Source organism: Nicotiana attenuata, unplaced genomic scaffold, assembly GCF_001879085.1.
Source record: "Nicotiana attenuata strain UT unplaced genomic scaffold, NIATTr2, whole genome shotgun sequence".
Lineage (NCBI taxonomy): Eukaryota > Viridiplantae > Streptophyta > Magnoliopsida > Solanales > Solanaceae > Nicotiana > Nicotiana attenuata.
Genome location: NW_017671708.1, coordinates 68,762 through 85,767, shown reverse-complemented (window position 1 = coordinate 85,767; position 17,006 = coordinate 68,762). Strand labels below are relative to the sequence as shown.

At 40.6% G+C, this 17,006-nt stretch overlaps 2 protein-coding genes across 3 annotated transcripts; one reads left to right on the top strand and one right to left on the bottom strand.

Annotated features, from left to right (window-relative positions):
• Nucleotides 1-2,697: 2,697 nt before the first annotated feature.
• On the bottom strand, nt 2,698-8,754 carry LOC109209784 (probable galacturonosyltransferase 15). 2 transcript variants are annotated; one of them, XM_019373119.1, is made up of 7 exons: nt 8,544-8,754; nt 7,901-8,275; nt 7,746-7,789; nt 6,144-6,314; nt 4,044-4,625; nt 3,640-3,942; nt 2,698-3,250 (listed from the first exon to the last, which is right to left on the bottom strand). In XM_019373119.1, the coding sequence occupies exons 2-7, from the start codon at nt 8,157-8,159 to the stop codon at nt 2,963-2,965; spliced, it is 1,647 nt and encodes a 548-aa protein (XP_019228664.1). In that variant the 5' UTR covers nt 8,160-8,275; nt 8,544-8,754; the 3' UTR covers nt 2,698-2,962. The 2 variants fall into 2 exon arrangements, with proteins under 2 accessions (XP_019228664.1, XP_019228666.1); XM_019373121.1 differs by lacking the exon at nt 8,544-8,754 and having other exon boundaries at nt 6,144-6,309; nt 7,901-7,920.
• A 1,382-nt stretch (nt 8,755-10,136) lies between these two features.
• LOC109209786 lies at nt 10,137-10,604 on the top strand. The gene has a single exon (XM_019373124.1). It carries the CDS (start codon nt 10,137-10,139, stop codon nt 10,602-10,604), a length of 468 nt encoding a protein of 155 aa, XP_019228669.1.
• Nucleotides 10,605-17,006: the final 6,402 nt, after the last annotated feature.

Sequence of the window (17,006 nt, the reverse complement as noted above, 5' to 3'; positions counted from 1 at the left end):
TCCCCTTGTATACGTTCCAAAAACGCAGGGGACTCAATTCCAACCTTTGTTGGTGATGGTCTAATAATTAACTTGCCTTGATAACAAGAAGTGCAAGAAAATTCATTATTTAAAAGAATCTTTAAATTCTTTAATGGATGCCCATTTGATTTTTCTATAATTCGTCTCATCATAATTGATCCAGGGTGTCCCAATCGATCATGCCAAAGTACAAAAGTATTGAAATCGGTAACCTTTTGGTTTACAATAGAATGTGCCTCAATTGCACTAACTCTTGTCCAATACAGGCCACAAGACAAAGATGGGAACTTCTCAATAGCCCTTTTCTGGCCAGAGACATTTTTGGTAATGATGAGATATTCAAGATTATTCTCATCTATTGTCTCAATATGATATCTATTTGACGGATATCTTTAAAACTCAACAAGTTCCTCTTGGACTTGGAGGAGAACATTGCATTCTCTATGATAAGTATTGTTCCCTTAGGCGGAGTTATAGTAGCTCTTTCAGAGCCTTCAATTAATTTACTACTACCAGAAATTGTAGTAACATCTGCCTTACACATACTTAAATGAGAGAAATATTTCTTCTCTTTGAATATTGTATGTGTTGTACATGAATCAACTAAACAAATATTTGATCCAAGTTTGTTTTGTGAGGTATCCATATTTGCTTCCAATTGTTTGACATACAAAAGAAATATACGAATAATATTAGTATTTTCAGATATAAGGGAAAGAAATAAAGTTAAATTGTTGATTCAATAATGACTCTAATGCAATTTCGGGCAAACTCTCGTTATGATTCAAACCATTATGTAGCTAAAAATACAATCGTACTTTATTTACACTTATCACTTTCTTAAAAATTTCCATCATGCTAGTAATAGAAAAGTGGTATTTTCACTTTCAAAGTTAGCTCAAATTCAAATGAACAGTAAAAGAGCAAGACAATCAATGATTAACTTGGTGTAGTAATAAAGAAATGAATTTATATTCCATTCAAATCCTATAATCAGTAGTTGGACACTAATAACGTGATAACGCAATTCACTTGCAAATATGCTCGCATTAATTTGACGTCATTCTCTAATTACGTGAGATCTTTCAAAGTTAATCCTTTTGTTTTCAATTCAAGTAACTGAATATTCTTTTCACATCACAACCTTAATTTAGTAAAGAATATGTTAATCCTTGAGAGAAAAAAAAAACTAAGCAAACTGAAACATTGTTTAAAACGAATACTATAACTAATCCTATAAAATAAATAGTACTAATGATTACTACTCATGTAAAGAACTGTGATTACATGATGTTTATTAGCTACTACGAATATGTAAAAATAAAAATCAAACTACTCAATCATCTTTAACCACGGATTCATCACCGATCAAGTGGTCTATTTTTCCATCAGGGCGCTCAAAGAAGTCTGCCACATCCAAGTGGGTGATGTCAAAATCATTGTCAGAGACAAAATTGACTTCAGGACCTTTATTCTTTAGAGATGCTTGATAAAGCTCAACCAAATGTCTTGGTACACGACAAATATTTGCCCAATGCCCTTTTCCACCGCAACGATAGCATTCAGTTTCTGAACCATTTGCTTTTGGGTTCTCATCTTTCCCTTTCCACTTTTGGTAGTTATTTCTCTTTGGGGGATGATTAACACCAGGAAAATTTCTTCCTTGTCTACGGCTACGACCATGACCACGATCACGACTACGAATAGAGTCACGGCCTTTTCCACGCTTAGCATAATGGGAATACACCTCATCCATTTCAGGCAATGGTGTAGACCCAGTGGGTCGCTTTTCGTGATTTCTCATGAACAAGTCATTGTTTCGCTCAGCCACAAGGAGAAGAGAAATCAGCTCAGAGTACTTCTTGAAACCTTTCTCTCTGTACTGCTGTTGCAAGACCATATTGGAGGCATGAAACGTTGTGAATGTTTTTTCAAGCATATCATAATCAGTGATAGTGTCTCCATAGAGTTTCAATTTAGAAGTAATTCTGAACATCGCAGAATTATATTCAAAAACAGACTTAAAGTCTTGGAGCCTCAGATGAGCCCAATCATATCGTGCTTGTGGAAGAGTGACCAACTTTAAGTTGTCATATCTTTCTTTTAAGCCATTCCACAAAATAAGTGGATCTTTGACTGTGAGATATTCAATTTTCAACCCTTCATCAAGGTGATGGCGCAAGAAAATCAAGGCCTTAGCACAGTCTTGGGTGGATGCTTTATTTCTGTCTTTAATGGCGTCTCCAAGACCCATGACATCTAAATGGATTTCAACATCCAACACCCATGTCATATAGTTCTTGCCCGAAATTTCAAGGGCAACAAACTTTCTTTTCATAATGTCAGTCATAATTAAAAAGAGGAGAAAAATTACCTAAATCTTCTCAAAGAGCTTCTTGAGACGGTAGAATCTCGTGCTGATAACGTGTTATAAAACAATAAAAGTAGAAGAACAATATTGCAGAGAAAGGGAGAGAAGGAATTCTTATTGAATTTTGGGATGAATTACAATGGAATAGAACCCTTTATTTATAGAGAGAGGTTGACTTAGCCACAAGTAATAAACCCTAGAATCTCTCTAAATATGGACATTCACCATAAATAGAATTCTATTTATAACAATATTATTTTAGAAAACTTCCGAGCTTCGTAGAAAGGTCGAAACTAAGCTACATATGACTTCAATAGAAAGATATTATTATAGGTAAGGGAACGTGGAAAAAAGACTTTACAATAGCTTTATATCTATCAACCTAATACACGAAAGTTGTCAAACATCTAGCCTGTGTAGTGTATGGCACGCTAGCTTAGTCTATACAGGGACTACAGTGGTGTGATCGGAGACTGAAGGCTGTACCTTCTTCCCTCCAACTCAGAATATATCTTAAGACTAAATTACGATATATTTCACGTTGAAAGTGAGGCTATGTCCCTTAACCATTCACCCCACAATTCCGCATTTCCTAATGTATTCGTTTGAGAAATTTACATGGCGAATCCATAAGCTTCGTATCTCAGGGCTCCCAATCTCAAGCCATGGCTTGGCTGGTCCGCTGAAATGTACAACAGCTACGTCTTCCAGTGTAGACTCTGCCACATTCATAATAGATCGATAACCTAAACCAGCAATGTGCCATGAAGGATCAATCCGATGCACATGACCCTCAAAAGCTATCAGGGAAGGTGGAAGCGCTCCAGGATTCCACAATTCAAAACCAGAGTTGAGGCTCTACAAAATAGTATTAAGATGTCAAAGTCATGACATCGTCAAAACACACTGTTAAAGCAACTTCTTAAACGAAATGAGAACAGATAAAACCGCTAGATTGCCATTAGATTGAGTGTTCGACATGTTTCATGAACAAAGAGCTAACCCCTCATTGATAAGTGTTTTCGATAGCATGAAAAACCTGTCTGAAGATATATAAGCTAGCAATCGTGTAATTTCACATGATAATCAACACAAAATGCTAAACTTTCAAACATTCTACAGCAGCAGCTATGCATAATGCACATCCTAAGTATTCGTGAGACCCTTATAATAGGCATTTAGAACTAATAATAACAAGGCAAGTTATAATATTTTGATTCGACTTATTCAGGTTGATCTATACTTACAAGCTTAAGCCAGTGATGGTAAGTCGCAGTGATGTTAGTCTTCCTCCAAGCTTGAAGATCAAAGACATTCATTCCATAAAGCCACCCACAACGATCATAATCCAGGTTAGATGATATGACAGGACTCGTAAAATTGAAGTAATCCTTGTATTTTCTTCCAGGGCAACAGCCATCTCCACAGCCCGAGTCAAAAGCTGCACCAACAACTTTCCCATTGAGATCCAGTTCCCATAGAGATGATAAATCATGCTGTACCACAGTATCATCGTCCAAAAATATAATCTTGTTCAGATCTGGAAAGAGCTGTGAACCCATGAAATTATATGAGAAACAATAATTCATTGAATGTCCTTAATGAAGATCATCATTTTGTTGGTGAAAACAATGTTAAATTAAGTAATTACCTCGGGGATATAGATGCGCAGATGATTCAAAAGGGATGCACAGCTAGGCCGTAGATACTGCAAATCCTTTTCATTTTCATACTCATTTGCCAAAGTTTCCCTCTTCATGAGGTCAAATTTGTGGCCACAGATCAATCGATGGATCTCTATCATCTCCTTAATCCCGATATTCACCTTATGAGACCAATCATACTGATGCAATCCTCTTACTTCCAGGACAGCCGAATTAACTGAGTTCACGGCAAACCATGCATGCATTGCAGTGTATGTCTTCTTATCAGTAACTATATGAAATACCAATCTTTCTGGGATACTTGAGCTTTTGATGGTTGAGGAAACTACAACAGACGCAGCAAGTACGTTGTCTGTTAAAAGAACTACGTGATGGAAGGAAGGGTCAGTGAGGCGTGAAACATATTGAGGGGGAGGCAAGCGAGAACGTGCGGCAGCATTTTCAGCATATTCTTCAGCTAACTTGAGAGATAGGCAATGTATGCCCTTTGGTACACCGTGAGAAGCTAAATGCCAGAAAATAGACTCGCGTTGTCTAGCTGACTCTACCAATTGCTCCATCTTCACTATCTAAACAAAGGAAAGAAGCATACAACTTTTTCAAATATTTATAACAATACAATGGTGCTCCATTTAATTTGCTATGACCTACTCTATAATCGAGAAATTTTCAGCGAGTTAAAAGAAAAAAAGTCATGTCCACTTAAAAGTTAGTGAAGTGATTGTTATTTTCGAAATCTCACTTTGAAGTTCCATATAGAGACTCTTGAAATGTCAAAACCTGAGCAATCGAGTTGCTGACAAACATACCCTATTTGGTCATAAAGCTATGCTATGCTGGGAATTTTGGAGGAACAGGAACCCCCTCCCTCAGGTTGGTCTATTATAGTGTAGCTTTCCCTTGGTCTTGGGCTGTTAGGAATAAGTTTAGATACTGAAGTCTGAAGTGTCCGGAAAGAACAAGGTCCCAAGTACGTATTTTCAACTACAATGCAAGTAGAATGTGGAAACGAAGCTCAGGAAAGGCCAACAACGAGTTTCTAACATCCTAGAATGATTCAAATTGTTTTAGAGAAGAACCTAAATGAGATTCTGGTTTCGGTTGATACTAATTTCTTCTCTTTGATCTCCTCTATTAGTCCTATATATCAGTGGATATCGCTTCTCGCAAGGTATCAGAGTGAGGATCTGTTCATCAGAACTGACTCTATTCCTAGTTCAATATTCTTTAGCCATTACCAAAAACTGGCTCAGATAGCTTTGGGTCCAAACAGCCAAAAATCTTCTACAAGATGCTTATTCCTCCACTGGTAAAGAAAGATTTGGACTTCTCAGCATTTTAGACTCGGCTTCAGGATATAGAAGCAGGGTATGGTATGGTCGTTTGGTTCGCAACCAGGATATCTAATCCCGGGATTAAAACCAGGACTATAACCTTGAAAACTATCACACCTTCTATAATTGATAAGTTCTATTAATAGTTTTTGTATAAAAATAATACAGGTGTTAGGTAATACCTTCAACTAAACACATGATAAATTTAATTCCAAAATCTATCCCGGGATAACCCACCGAATCCTTTGAACCAAAAGGCCTAAATGAAAATTGATATTTTTTAGAAACTATGGCTCAGACTTTAGTGCCCAGTAATTTAATTGCTTAATGTAGATGCCTACTAAAGTTGTAACTACAGAACATTTGCAATCATAGGATTGTCTTAGCTCGTATTATTGGTAGGTAAAGAGAATACTTTTAAACAGAGGGCCAAGGCCAACAAGTGGATTGGGCCCATTACGCATTCCAAAACAAACACGCACCAATGCTTGAGTGATGGAGCATTGCAGGCAGTCTGATTATTCATGTGACAAAGTGGCCTACCTGTGCATTTTCTATTCAAGATTCTCCAACCAAAGAGGAACGGATAAAAGGATTGGAAAAAAAAAATTATTATCCAGCTACATAGAAACTAAAATACAACGTTAGGTATACAAGAATTATGGCTGCAGTTGATAAATAAAAAGAAATGACCCGCAAGAAAAGCGAACTAAATGTAAAGTGGAAAGCAGGAAGTAAAAGGTTGCTTGTTACCATAGCTTTAGTTTTGAAAGCGAAAGCTTTCATGTCTTGTCCACTAGAGGTCATGTCCTTCACAAGATCATTGAATGAGGATGGTAATGAAGTTGAACTCTCTATCCCTCCTTTTCCATTCTCACCATCACTTGTTGCCTCCAGCAATGCCAGCATCAACTCTTCTCTGAGCTTTTTCACCGTACGGTCAAAAGGAGGAAAATTAGCATCAGAAATAGTAACGACAAAAGTTGGGGAATCATGTTGATAAACACTCACTTAGACCAAACCACATTTTTAATGAAATTAAGTGACCAAAATTGATATAAAAATATGTACTTATTATTAACTATTGTTAAGTAATAATAATGGATATAAAGACAGTTATTACGTAGTTATTGGATTAATGTAAAGTTATTCTGTCAATGGGCAATAGCGATGTGAAAGGCCAACCAATCTCTTAAATAATTACGTCAAGTGGGGATTACTGAAAGTGATTTTTCTAAGAGCAATTTTGACTTGTACTGAAACAGTATCTCCTACTTTTTCTTAATTATTATTATTATACTATGCTCTAGCATTAAAGATCAAGTGGGACTAGAAAGTCAAGAATAAAAATGGAACAACATTACTTAGTCCTGGTCAGGATAATAGGTTAAAACATGAATCATGATGTGGCTTACTAGTGGCAAGATGTACAGAAACCAACAAGTGGATGTCAATTACCGACAATTCCTTTAAATCTGGTTATCCCTGGAACTAAATAGAAAATAATACTTGAGTTGAACTCTATCGGTTTTCCCGGCTAGCTAAAAATTATAGTAGGAATTATAGTATAGGAGTGAAACTAAGTTCAGTAGAGTCATGTTCCCTTGAAACAATTTTTTTCCTACACTTCTCCAGTGTCATCCCCTGCAATATTGAGAGACCTAAGTTAAGTAGTAAGGAATTGAAACTTTTTAAGTGTAGTTATAATGAAAAACAATGGCGACAATTTACTTTTTGATTATATTTTGTCAATATGGATGAGCAAAAAATTTATATTCCAAAATATGATAGTACTATTTTTCATGTGTACGCCCCCCTACCAGTGGCGGCGTCACCTTATGCCAAGGGGCCGCTGAAAAATTATTACTATTTAGCTAGATTAAAAATTTATTTTTATGTATACATGTTATATATTGACTCTCCTTATTCTATTTTTTTGTCTACCTTTTTATATTTTAAGATTCCTGGCTCCACTGTTGCTCCTACACTATCAAACATGTATGAATTTGGCATTTAGACCAAATAGAGTCGAGAAATCAAAATACTTTCACTTCGTAATGTTCTCCTATTTCCCCTTCCTTCCCTCACCCGATGTATATTTTTTATATAAAGAAAACACTTTCCAGCATGCAAACAATTTTAACTCAATAAAAAAGAAAACCAAGTTTATCCAAATTCTGAAGGTGCTCCCACGTGGACAATAATAAAACTAGCACGTGATACTGAAAAACTCCCAAAAAGATGAGGCAACCAAAAAATTCTTACATCTAATATTTCGAATATCTTAATCACCGCAAGGAAAATGACATTGAGTAGATTATATTTTAAATTATCAGAAAGAGGAAGATGATTTACCACAGCCGAGTCACTCCCGCCGAAAATCCTCCATCCCAAACAACCTATAATTCAAAACAATAGAAATAGAAAAGAATTAAAATTATTAACCAAAAAACGAAAAACACATTAAGAAGCAAAAGAAATATATTAAATACAATCGGAAAATAGTTTACCGATAGAGGAAGAGCAAAAAACGGCTGATTCGAGCATGATAAAGGTAATTCTGAAAAAGAGTAACGATAAAAGTAAACCGAGAACCAAAATAGCCGGCAATAATAACGTCCGGTAAGATATCCGGCGAATCCCCGGCGATGATCCCTTCCCTTTCATGCCAACCGGCAATCTTAAACCACCTCCGCCGCTCGTGACGGCGGCGGAACTCGATATTGTCAGTTTTTTAATTCCTGTCGCCGATATGTACAACTTCATCATCTAATCAATACAAAACTTCAGTTTCCGCTTCTTCTTCCATACAAAAAGTATCATCTCTTCTCATCTCCAGCTTCAGATCCGTTTCCTCAATTGATCCTTCATTACGCACTCATCCTCTGTTTCAGCCAATATACATCGATCGCAAGCACGCACATATACACAGAGAGAGAGTTAGAGACAGCGAATATCACGGACACAATCACAGCTATCGAGAAATTTCAAGTAATTATTCAAAACAGTGAATGATCCAAAAGCCACAAAAACTACGAGCGTCAGTCCAAAAATAGTCAAAATCAATATGTTACAGTTTCAATCTAATATCCAACAGTCAATCGTTTCTCTTTCTATGTAATAACCGAAAAAGCATTGGAAGAGAAACTTTACCTAGCACAGAATCTGGTTGCTCATTGATCTTCAGCAGCTTAATAATGAAAATAGAAGGTGGTGATCACACTCTTTGGGCAGTGTAAAGAAGACGCAGATGTTTCATAGGGCGGGGTGGGGGGGTGGGGACAGAAAGAGTGCCAAAGCCGAAAAGCCAAAACTGATAGCCGCGTTAAATGCTGAGAGAGAAATTAGATGATAGATTTGGACTACACAGTCCTACATCTACAACAATTTTTCTACGTACACGGGATAAATTATTTTAATTCCTCTTTTACCCTTTATATTTTCTCTTAGTTTACGATTTTGCCCTTTTACATCACCGACACATGGGGACGTTATAATTTTTCTCCTTCCTCCACCATTTGTCGACAAATAACCCAATGTACGAACTTTTCTTCCAAGCAACAGTAATCGAATCAATCAGATTTTGCCACGTGTTCAGATGGATCCCTGAATGAATACGAGAGGAATGAGGATAGTGTAACTAGTAATTTAACTGATTAATGGAGCAGACCTGTCATTAATATTTGCTTAAAGAGGGAAAAATACCGTATGAAATCCCAATTCCCTATAACAAATCGAAATCTGAGAATTTTCAGCTCATGTGCTGTTTTCATCTGACTTCTGTATTCTGCAAAGGAACACAAGTTCGTGATCCTTGTGTGGATTGACCGACCAAAGATATTTTAAGGTTGTATTTCAACCTTAGAAATGTTCAGTATGAGACATTGGGTGTGCTGCGATTCTTTTGCCACTTTCAAACACTTTTCTAATTCGTAGGGGTCGTTTGGTTTAGAAGCAAATTATGAAAGAATTAGTATTATCCTAGATTTCTACTCAAATTATTTATCAATTAAGAAGTTCAAGAGTAAATTAACTATTTTTTCCTAGTCTACCCTTAATTTCAATTGTTCTTAAAGACTATAAATACCTTAATTATTGTCACACCTACTTTTTCCTGAGGGATAGGGGAGTTTTTCCAACTAAAGTGACATTAAATGAAATGGGATTAGTTATTTAATTCAGAGTCGCCACTTGGGATAATTTTATGCTGCCCCAAGTCACCTGTATTTTAAAACCCCAAATCGAAGAAATTTGATTCTGTCTAAAGTCTGCAAAACCAGAAGACCGGGTAAGGAATTCTGTTAACCCATGAGAAGGTGTTAGGCATTCCCGAATTCCGTGGTTTTAATACGGTCACTTTGATCATACCTTAAATTGTTTAAATCCTTATTTTAGAACCTATGTACGTTTACCTTTTTACCGCTTTTAATTATGGCGTTTATGGATTTATCTTTGAAACGGATTACATGTGTGTAAATCCGCTTTATTTGGGACGTTAAAATTATGCCACGCGTACGTGTACATAATTTATCACGCTTTATTAATTATTAAGATTGTTCGGCCAAAGTCGCGCGAACGCGTACTTTGATTTATTTTTAGAAATCGTAATTATGTCGCGCAAACGTGTACATAATCACGACAATGAATTAAAGAACGCGCATAAAGCATTATACGGATATTTATGATTTGTTTCCTTTTCCTAAATTTGAGACGACTGTAAAAGGGCATCGATTATGGAAAAGAGAAATGCTTTATGTGGGATCTAAAGCAATACCAAAACATAGATTCATTCTATGGTTAGCAGTACATAGAAAATTGGCTACAATTGATCGACTAGGGAGATGGGGAGTAACAGTAGCAAATGAATGTGTATTATGCGCAACAAAAGATGAGGAGTCAATGGAGTATATATGGTTTGGATGTGAGTATGCCAGAACAATATGGGCTCTACTGTTACAATGGCTGAATGAAAAACATCAGATTGGTAGCTGGGAAGAGGAGATTGAATGGTTGAAAAGAAGAACTGCCAGCAAAGCTCGAGGTGAAATATTGATATTCCTATTCACAACAATGGTGTACCATGTCTGGGCAGAGAGAAACAAAAGAAGATTTCAAGGGAAAACAGTTGCTTGCAATCAGAGGATCAAAGATATTGCAATGGAGCTGCATATCACAGGGCAAAGTGAAGCAAAGTGGCACAAAGAGCTGGAATGATTGAAGAATTTTCCTAGTCAATATAGTTCAATGTAATTGTTATAGGAAGTATGTTAACTGATTAGTCAGAGAGTTCTATTAGATAGGTCTAGTTCTGGAGTCCAAAAGAACTAGAGGATGTAAATATTTTTACTTGGTTAAATAAAAGTTTAAAAGTTTGACAAAAAAAACTATTATGAACAGTTGTGGGATTAAGTACGTTCAATTCGATTAAACTGCTCATATTCGTTTAAAGCATTGAACAGGCATCATGCATCAACTTTCAAATACAGCCACAATGAACTTAAAATAGAGGAATACATGTTTAAATTAGAATTGAATTTAAATACCCGGCTTATTCTATAATCAACTATAACAATATGACCGCTTTACACCATTTACGCTAAATACCAGATCTCGAGCATTTCACTGATTCAAAAGTCATACCTTATCTGTAAATGGGTTCTAGTGATTCCACGAGCATTTTATTTCTTATGCTAAAACTAGGTCAAAGTTAATAAGCCAAACAATTATAATAATAAAATAAAATAAAAACAAAATTCAGAGAACCCCTGCCAAGCCCTGCGACGTGCCATGTCCATCCATGGCAACACCCTGTCATGCCCTGCTGCCATGCCCTGCGTCCTGCCATGGCCACTCCTTGCCACGCCCTGCGTCGTGCCATGGCCACGCCCTGCCATGCCTGGCGACGCCCTGCGCCGTGCCATGGCCACACCCTGCCATGCCCTGCGACGCCCTGACTCGTGCCATGTCCACGCGCTACCATGCCCTATGACGCCCTGCCATGCCCTGCGACGCCCTAACTCGTGCCATGGGCACGCCCTGCGCCGTGCCATGGCCATGCCCTTCCATGCCCTGCCACGCCCTGCGCCGTGCCATGGCCACGCCCTGCCATACCCTGTGACGCCCTGACTCGTGCCATGGCCACGCCTTGCCATGCCCTGCAACGCCCTGTGTCGTGTCATGGCTACGCCCTGCCATGCACTACGATGCCCTAACTCGTACCATGGCCACGCCCGGCGACGCCTGCGTCGTGCCATGGCCACGCCCTGCGATGCCCTGACTCATGCCATGGCCACGCCCTGCCATACGCTACGACGCCCTACGTCGTGCCATGGCCACGCCCTGCCATGCCCTCCGACACCCTGCATCGTGCCATGTCCACACCCTGCCATGTCCTGCGATGCTCTGACTCGTGCCATGGCCACGCCGACGACACCCTGCGCCGTTCCATGGCCACGCCTTGCAATGCCCTGCAACGCCCTGAGCCGTGCCATGGCCATGCCCTGCCATGCCCTACGACGCCTTGACTCACGCCACGGCTATGCCTTGTCATGCCCTGCGACACCCTACGTCATGCTATGGCCACGCCCTGCCATGCCCTGCTGATAACTAGGGATTCTAGTTCATTTTACACTCCTTTTCACTTGAGTTTTGAGTACAAATGTATACAAAATAGTCCCAAAGGCTTACATGTCGTACTAGTTTGCAGGGTTTGATAAAAAAGGCGACAACTAGTCAAAATCAGCTCAAAAGGAGTGAAACATGCACAAGTACAAGGACAAGTCCAAGCACAGTTGAAACAAGACCCACTGCGGACCGCACAAAATGGGGTGCGGCCGTAGTGAGGAGATTCAGAGAGTGCTGATTCCGAAAACCCAAGCAGTGCGGCTGCGAAGCATTTTGTGCGGACCGCACTAGACTCACCGCGGCCGCACACGATATTGTGCGGTCCGCAAAGAATGAGTTCAGAGAGTTGAAGATTTGGAGCTAATTTCCAATGCGGTCCGCGGTCCTTTTTATGCGGACTGCAACAGAAGCCACCGCAGTCGCAGTGCATTTTATGCGGCCCGCGGTGGCCAAGTTCAGAGAGCAGAGTTTAAAGCCAAGAAGCCTCACTGCGGCCGCACTCGATTTTGTGCGGACGGCACTACCTCATCGGGGGTATTTTTGTCCAGAAAATTTGGGCTAGTATAAATACTTTCTTTTCAAATTTTTACGTTATCTTTTGTAATCTGAGTTGGGGCTGAGCACGTGAACGACTCTTTTAATCCTTTTTGAGTAATTTTGGGCTACTATTACACTGAATCTCTATTATTTTAGTTTGTAATTAATTATTATGGTTATTTCTTCATCTAATTTCTTGTTTTCTTTCCTAATTATGAGTAGCTAGACCCACTAGCTAGGGTTGTGGCTCAGCCCCTAGTTTGGGTATTTGATGGGTCTTGAGTTTTAAGGCTTGAATGTGTATGGGTGTTTGATATTTAGACCAACTTATGTTTTTCATGTTGAATTAGTGGTTGCAAACACTAATTTGTGCCTTTGTGACTTGGGTTCTTCTTGAGAAAGAGAACTTGAGTCTAGGAAAATTGGTCCAACAAGGAATTGGGGCGTATTCAAGAGATTGATAGCCCCAATTAAAGGGTTAAACCTAGAGATAGTAATACCCGACTTGAACCTCAATTGCTTGCTCAATTGGTCTTGAGAAAGTCAATTTGCGCAAAATCACTCAAACTACCGAGAGGTATAGAGTGAGAACTTTTGTGCATTGGTTATATTGTAATCCCCATCATAACATCCTTGCCTTAGACTTGAGAATCCGTCAAATATCCACCTACGAGCGGGTCACTTCCCTAGTGCCTCTTTAACCTATTAGAAACCCCTTAGAAATTACTTTTAGCTTAATTTAGCATCTTATTAGTATAATATTAGAAGTAATCAAAAAGACCAACTATGATTGGAAGTGCAATTAAGAGTAGTGCACATTGCTAGTTTGGATAGGAAACCAACTCCAACTTCTACCTCCCTGTGGATTCGATCCCGACCTATTCAGATAAAAGCTGCATCGACGTGCTCTCGCCACTCTATTGTGGTGTAGGGTTGGCTCCGATCAACTTTTTAGCGTCGTTGCTGGGGAGCTAACGGTTTTGGCTATCTATCTAAATAGTTTTGTGTATTGCTTTTCTTTCCTTCTGTGTTACTAATCATTGTTTGACGCCAATTCAGGTACAAAATGGAGGCAAACAACAACAATGACCCTCTTGGAAATGTGATCCCGGGGGAGGAGGTTGATGATATCGGCGAGGATGGGGTGCCTCTTGCCTCTAGGACAACGGAGAGGCCGCCAGGCCAATGCTAATGCCAATGATAATATTCCAGACCCTCCCCCACCACCTCCAAGAGTGGCCCCTCGAGTGCTTCCCAACCAAGGATATGCCGCAATTGTCCCACCCCGGATCTGGGCGGGCAATTTTTAAATTACCAATGTGATGCTGACCTTGCTGGAGCAACGAGGATATTTCATGGGTGCTCCCGATCAAAATGCCTACAAGCACCTCAAGGGTTTTGTTGATACATGTGGGGGGAGCAAGCAAACCAATGTGTCCGAGGATGCCTTGCGGTTGAGACTCTTCCCTTTCTCTCTTTGGGGGAAGGCACTTGACTGGTTGGAGAGACTCCCCAACCATTCCATCCATACCTGGGATGAGTTGGCGGATAAGTTCATTGTAAAGTTTTTCTCACCGGGGCACATGGCAACCTTGAGGATGAAATCTTAGCTTTCAAACAAGAGCCCAACAAACCACTACACGAAATTTGGGAGCGATACCGGACCATGGTTAAGGAATGCCCTAACAATGATATGACTGAGGCGATGATACAACAGACCTTCTATCGGGGCATTAACACGACAAATCAGTGCATAGTGAATCAATTAGCTGGGGGCAATTTCATGAACACGCCCTATGATCAAGCTTGTGAAATTTTAGATGAGATGGCGGACCACTGCCGCCGCGGAGCATTTTGTGTGGTCCGCAGTGGTTGCCTCCTCAAGCTTCTAGTTTTTGGTACCGCGGACCGTGGTGCCATTTTGTGCGGTCCGCGGTGGGTAAGTGAGATGGGCCCCAGTTCCTTTTTCTATAAATAGAACCTGAGGCCCTCATTTCAAAGTTTTCGACCCTTTGCTCTTTAATAGTGAAAAGCACTGTTCACACAAGCCCTAATTTCACAATTTCATTCACTTCCTGTCAATCATCTGTGTTGCATCTTACTAACTGCTAATCTTAATTTTTCCATAGCCTTTAACTTTGTTATTTTCTTTTAAGTAGCTTCTTCTTCTTCTTTTTCTTCCAGTTTTCTTTCAATTCTGTAGTGTAGGTTTGTTTAATCATGGTTAAATTAGGACTAATTAGTTAAAAACACCGATTCAACACCTAGGGGATCATTAATAAATGAAAAATTGGACTAAAATTGTGCAATCTTGAAACCTTAGTTTTACGGTCACACTTCATTTTGTGCAGACCGCAATGGTGAACTTCTGAAAGCTGATAAGTGAGGACCACGACCGCAATGGATGTTGTGCGGTCCGCGGTGCATTTTGTGCGGTCCGCGGTCTGCAACTTCTGAATGTCTGCAAATTTTCTGCAATGTTTCACTGACTCTGCTGATACTAACAAGCATAGACTGTATTCTCTTTGCAAATAATGGTGAAATCACGAGGCAGAGGCGATAAACAGAAGGGGAAAGCTGAGTCCTCCCGGGGGAGGGAACGTGGAAAGATAAGGTTGATCCCCAAGTTCGGGAAGCAATAAAGGCGACAAGAAAGGCAATCAGGGCTGCTGATAGAGCTGCTTCCCATTCGTCGGGAAGCGAGTATGAGCCCACCCGAGAGGCATCCGATTCTGACTCTATCCCGGAGTATATGGATGACTTCCCGGAGAAGTTGAGACTGACAGATGACCCTACTCCTCAGGGATCTCTTACTGCCCGAGCATCAGTGCACATATCTTCTGAGTCGTCTGAGGGCTCAACTGCAGGCAGTGACAAAGCCTACTCTACCTCACCTACAACGTCACTATCCGATGAGGGTCCAGTAGAAGAAGGGGGAGAAAAAGAAGAAGGGGGTGAGCCCATGGTGGGAGGAGTAGAGAGAACAAGGAACCCAGATGCATGGCAAGACAGATTCGTAAGTGAAGTGGCCTAGCACAAGTTCAGAGAATGGTGGCCTAAGAGGAAGTTAATTCTTGAAAGGAGTTTCATCGATAGAGACCTCTTGCCTCACAACCCCAATATGAGAAGACAGTTCAGAGAGAGAGTGGGATGGGACTACATCATAAGCGATTGTGAGGATGCAAACGAGCACCTGGTTAAGGAGTTCTACACCAATGTTGTCCACATCAAAAAGGGCACTACAGTGACCAAGGTGCGGAATTTGAAAGTAAAGTTTGATGGGAAAATGATAAATGACTACCTGGGCTTCACGGAGAAGGATGAAACATTGTACATAGAGAAGGTAGCATTAGGGGAGGTTGTACGTCCGTGGTTAGCTGAGTACTTGGCAATCCCAGGTACCACCCCAGCATGGTTGACAGTGGGAGTGAAAATTCTAAGGAGGACCCTGAACTTCGAAGCAAAAGGGTGGGTGACATTTGTTTGTAGTAGGCTAGACCCCACCACTCACGACAACTCTATACCTATCTCCCGGACTATATTGGTGGCATCGATCATGGCGGGGTACCCGATCAACATCGGGAATGTGATGTCCGGGGTGATTACATAGGTAGTGAACGAAGGTGATAGAAATTACCCTTTTCCCAAATTTCCTGACCATGTATTTCAAGGATCTAGATGTGGAGAAGCGCAGATTTGATGTGAAAGTGAAAGCCAAGGCACCTTTCTCCTGGTACAGCACCAAGGGTCCTGACAAACCCAAAGATCCTAAGGGCAAAGCCCCTACTTCTACTGGCCAGTCTGAAGAGCCAGTAGTTGTAGTGACTCCTTCTCAGCCTCCTTCAGCCACACTAGACATGGCCCCAGGACCCTCCACTTCTATTTTTCCAGATATCCCCTCATCTTTAGACTATCCGTTGGCTGCCCACCGTTTGAACCAGACCCTTGCCAGTATCAACAACTGGATGCAGGCAGCGACTTCTAAGCTGTCTGTGATGTCTACCTCTGTAGAAGCCTAATCTGTACCTCCTTAGCCACAGCTCCCACCGTCAGTAGAGGACACTCCCAAGGAGCTTCTGGACAACCAGAAGAAGCTCCTAGAGAACCAAAAATTAATATTGGAGGCTGTGGATTCTCGTGGAAAAGCACTGAAGGAGCTCACCAAGGAAACAAAGAAATTGAGGAAGACTCGGGCATCCAAGGAGTCGGTGAAAGAGTTGAGGGCGAACGTGGAGAAGATGAAGGCTGATCACTTGCCTTTGGACCTTCTATCGCATGACCCAGCTCCAGCAGCCCAGCCTAAGCCAGAGCGGGAGACAGAGAGGCCAGCAAAGAGGAGGAGGGTGATTCCTCGTGCTGATGATGTTGTTATAGAGTTGGAGGACCCGCAGGGAGGTTCCTCTAGCCAGCCCCAGGACTCAGTACAGGCCCAGGTCCCAGTGGAGACACAGATTT

Excerpts from the sequence above, each read along its gene's own strand:
- LOC109209784 (XM_019373119.1), bottom strand. The coding sequence starts at position 8,159 with ATGATGAAGTTGTACATATCGGCGACAGGAATTAAAAAACTGACAATA. Across the intron at positions 7,790-7,900 it reads TTTTTGCTCTTCCTCTATCG|GTTGTTTGGGATGGAGGATT; the intron begins GTAAACTATTTT and ends TTTGAATTATAG. Across the intron at positions 6,315-7,745 it reads GCGGGAGTGACTCGGCTGTG|CTCAGAGAAGAGTTGATGCT; the intron begins GTAAATCATCTT and ends ACGGTGAAAAAG.
- LOC109209786 (XM_019373124.1), top strand. The coding sequence starts at position 10,137 with ATGCTTTATGTGGGATCTAAAGCAATACCAAAACATAGATTCATTCTA.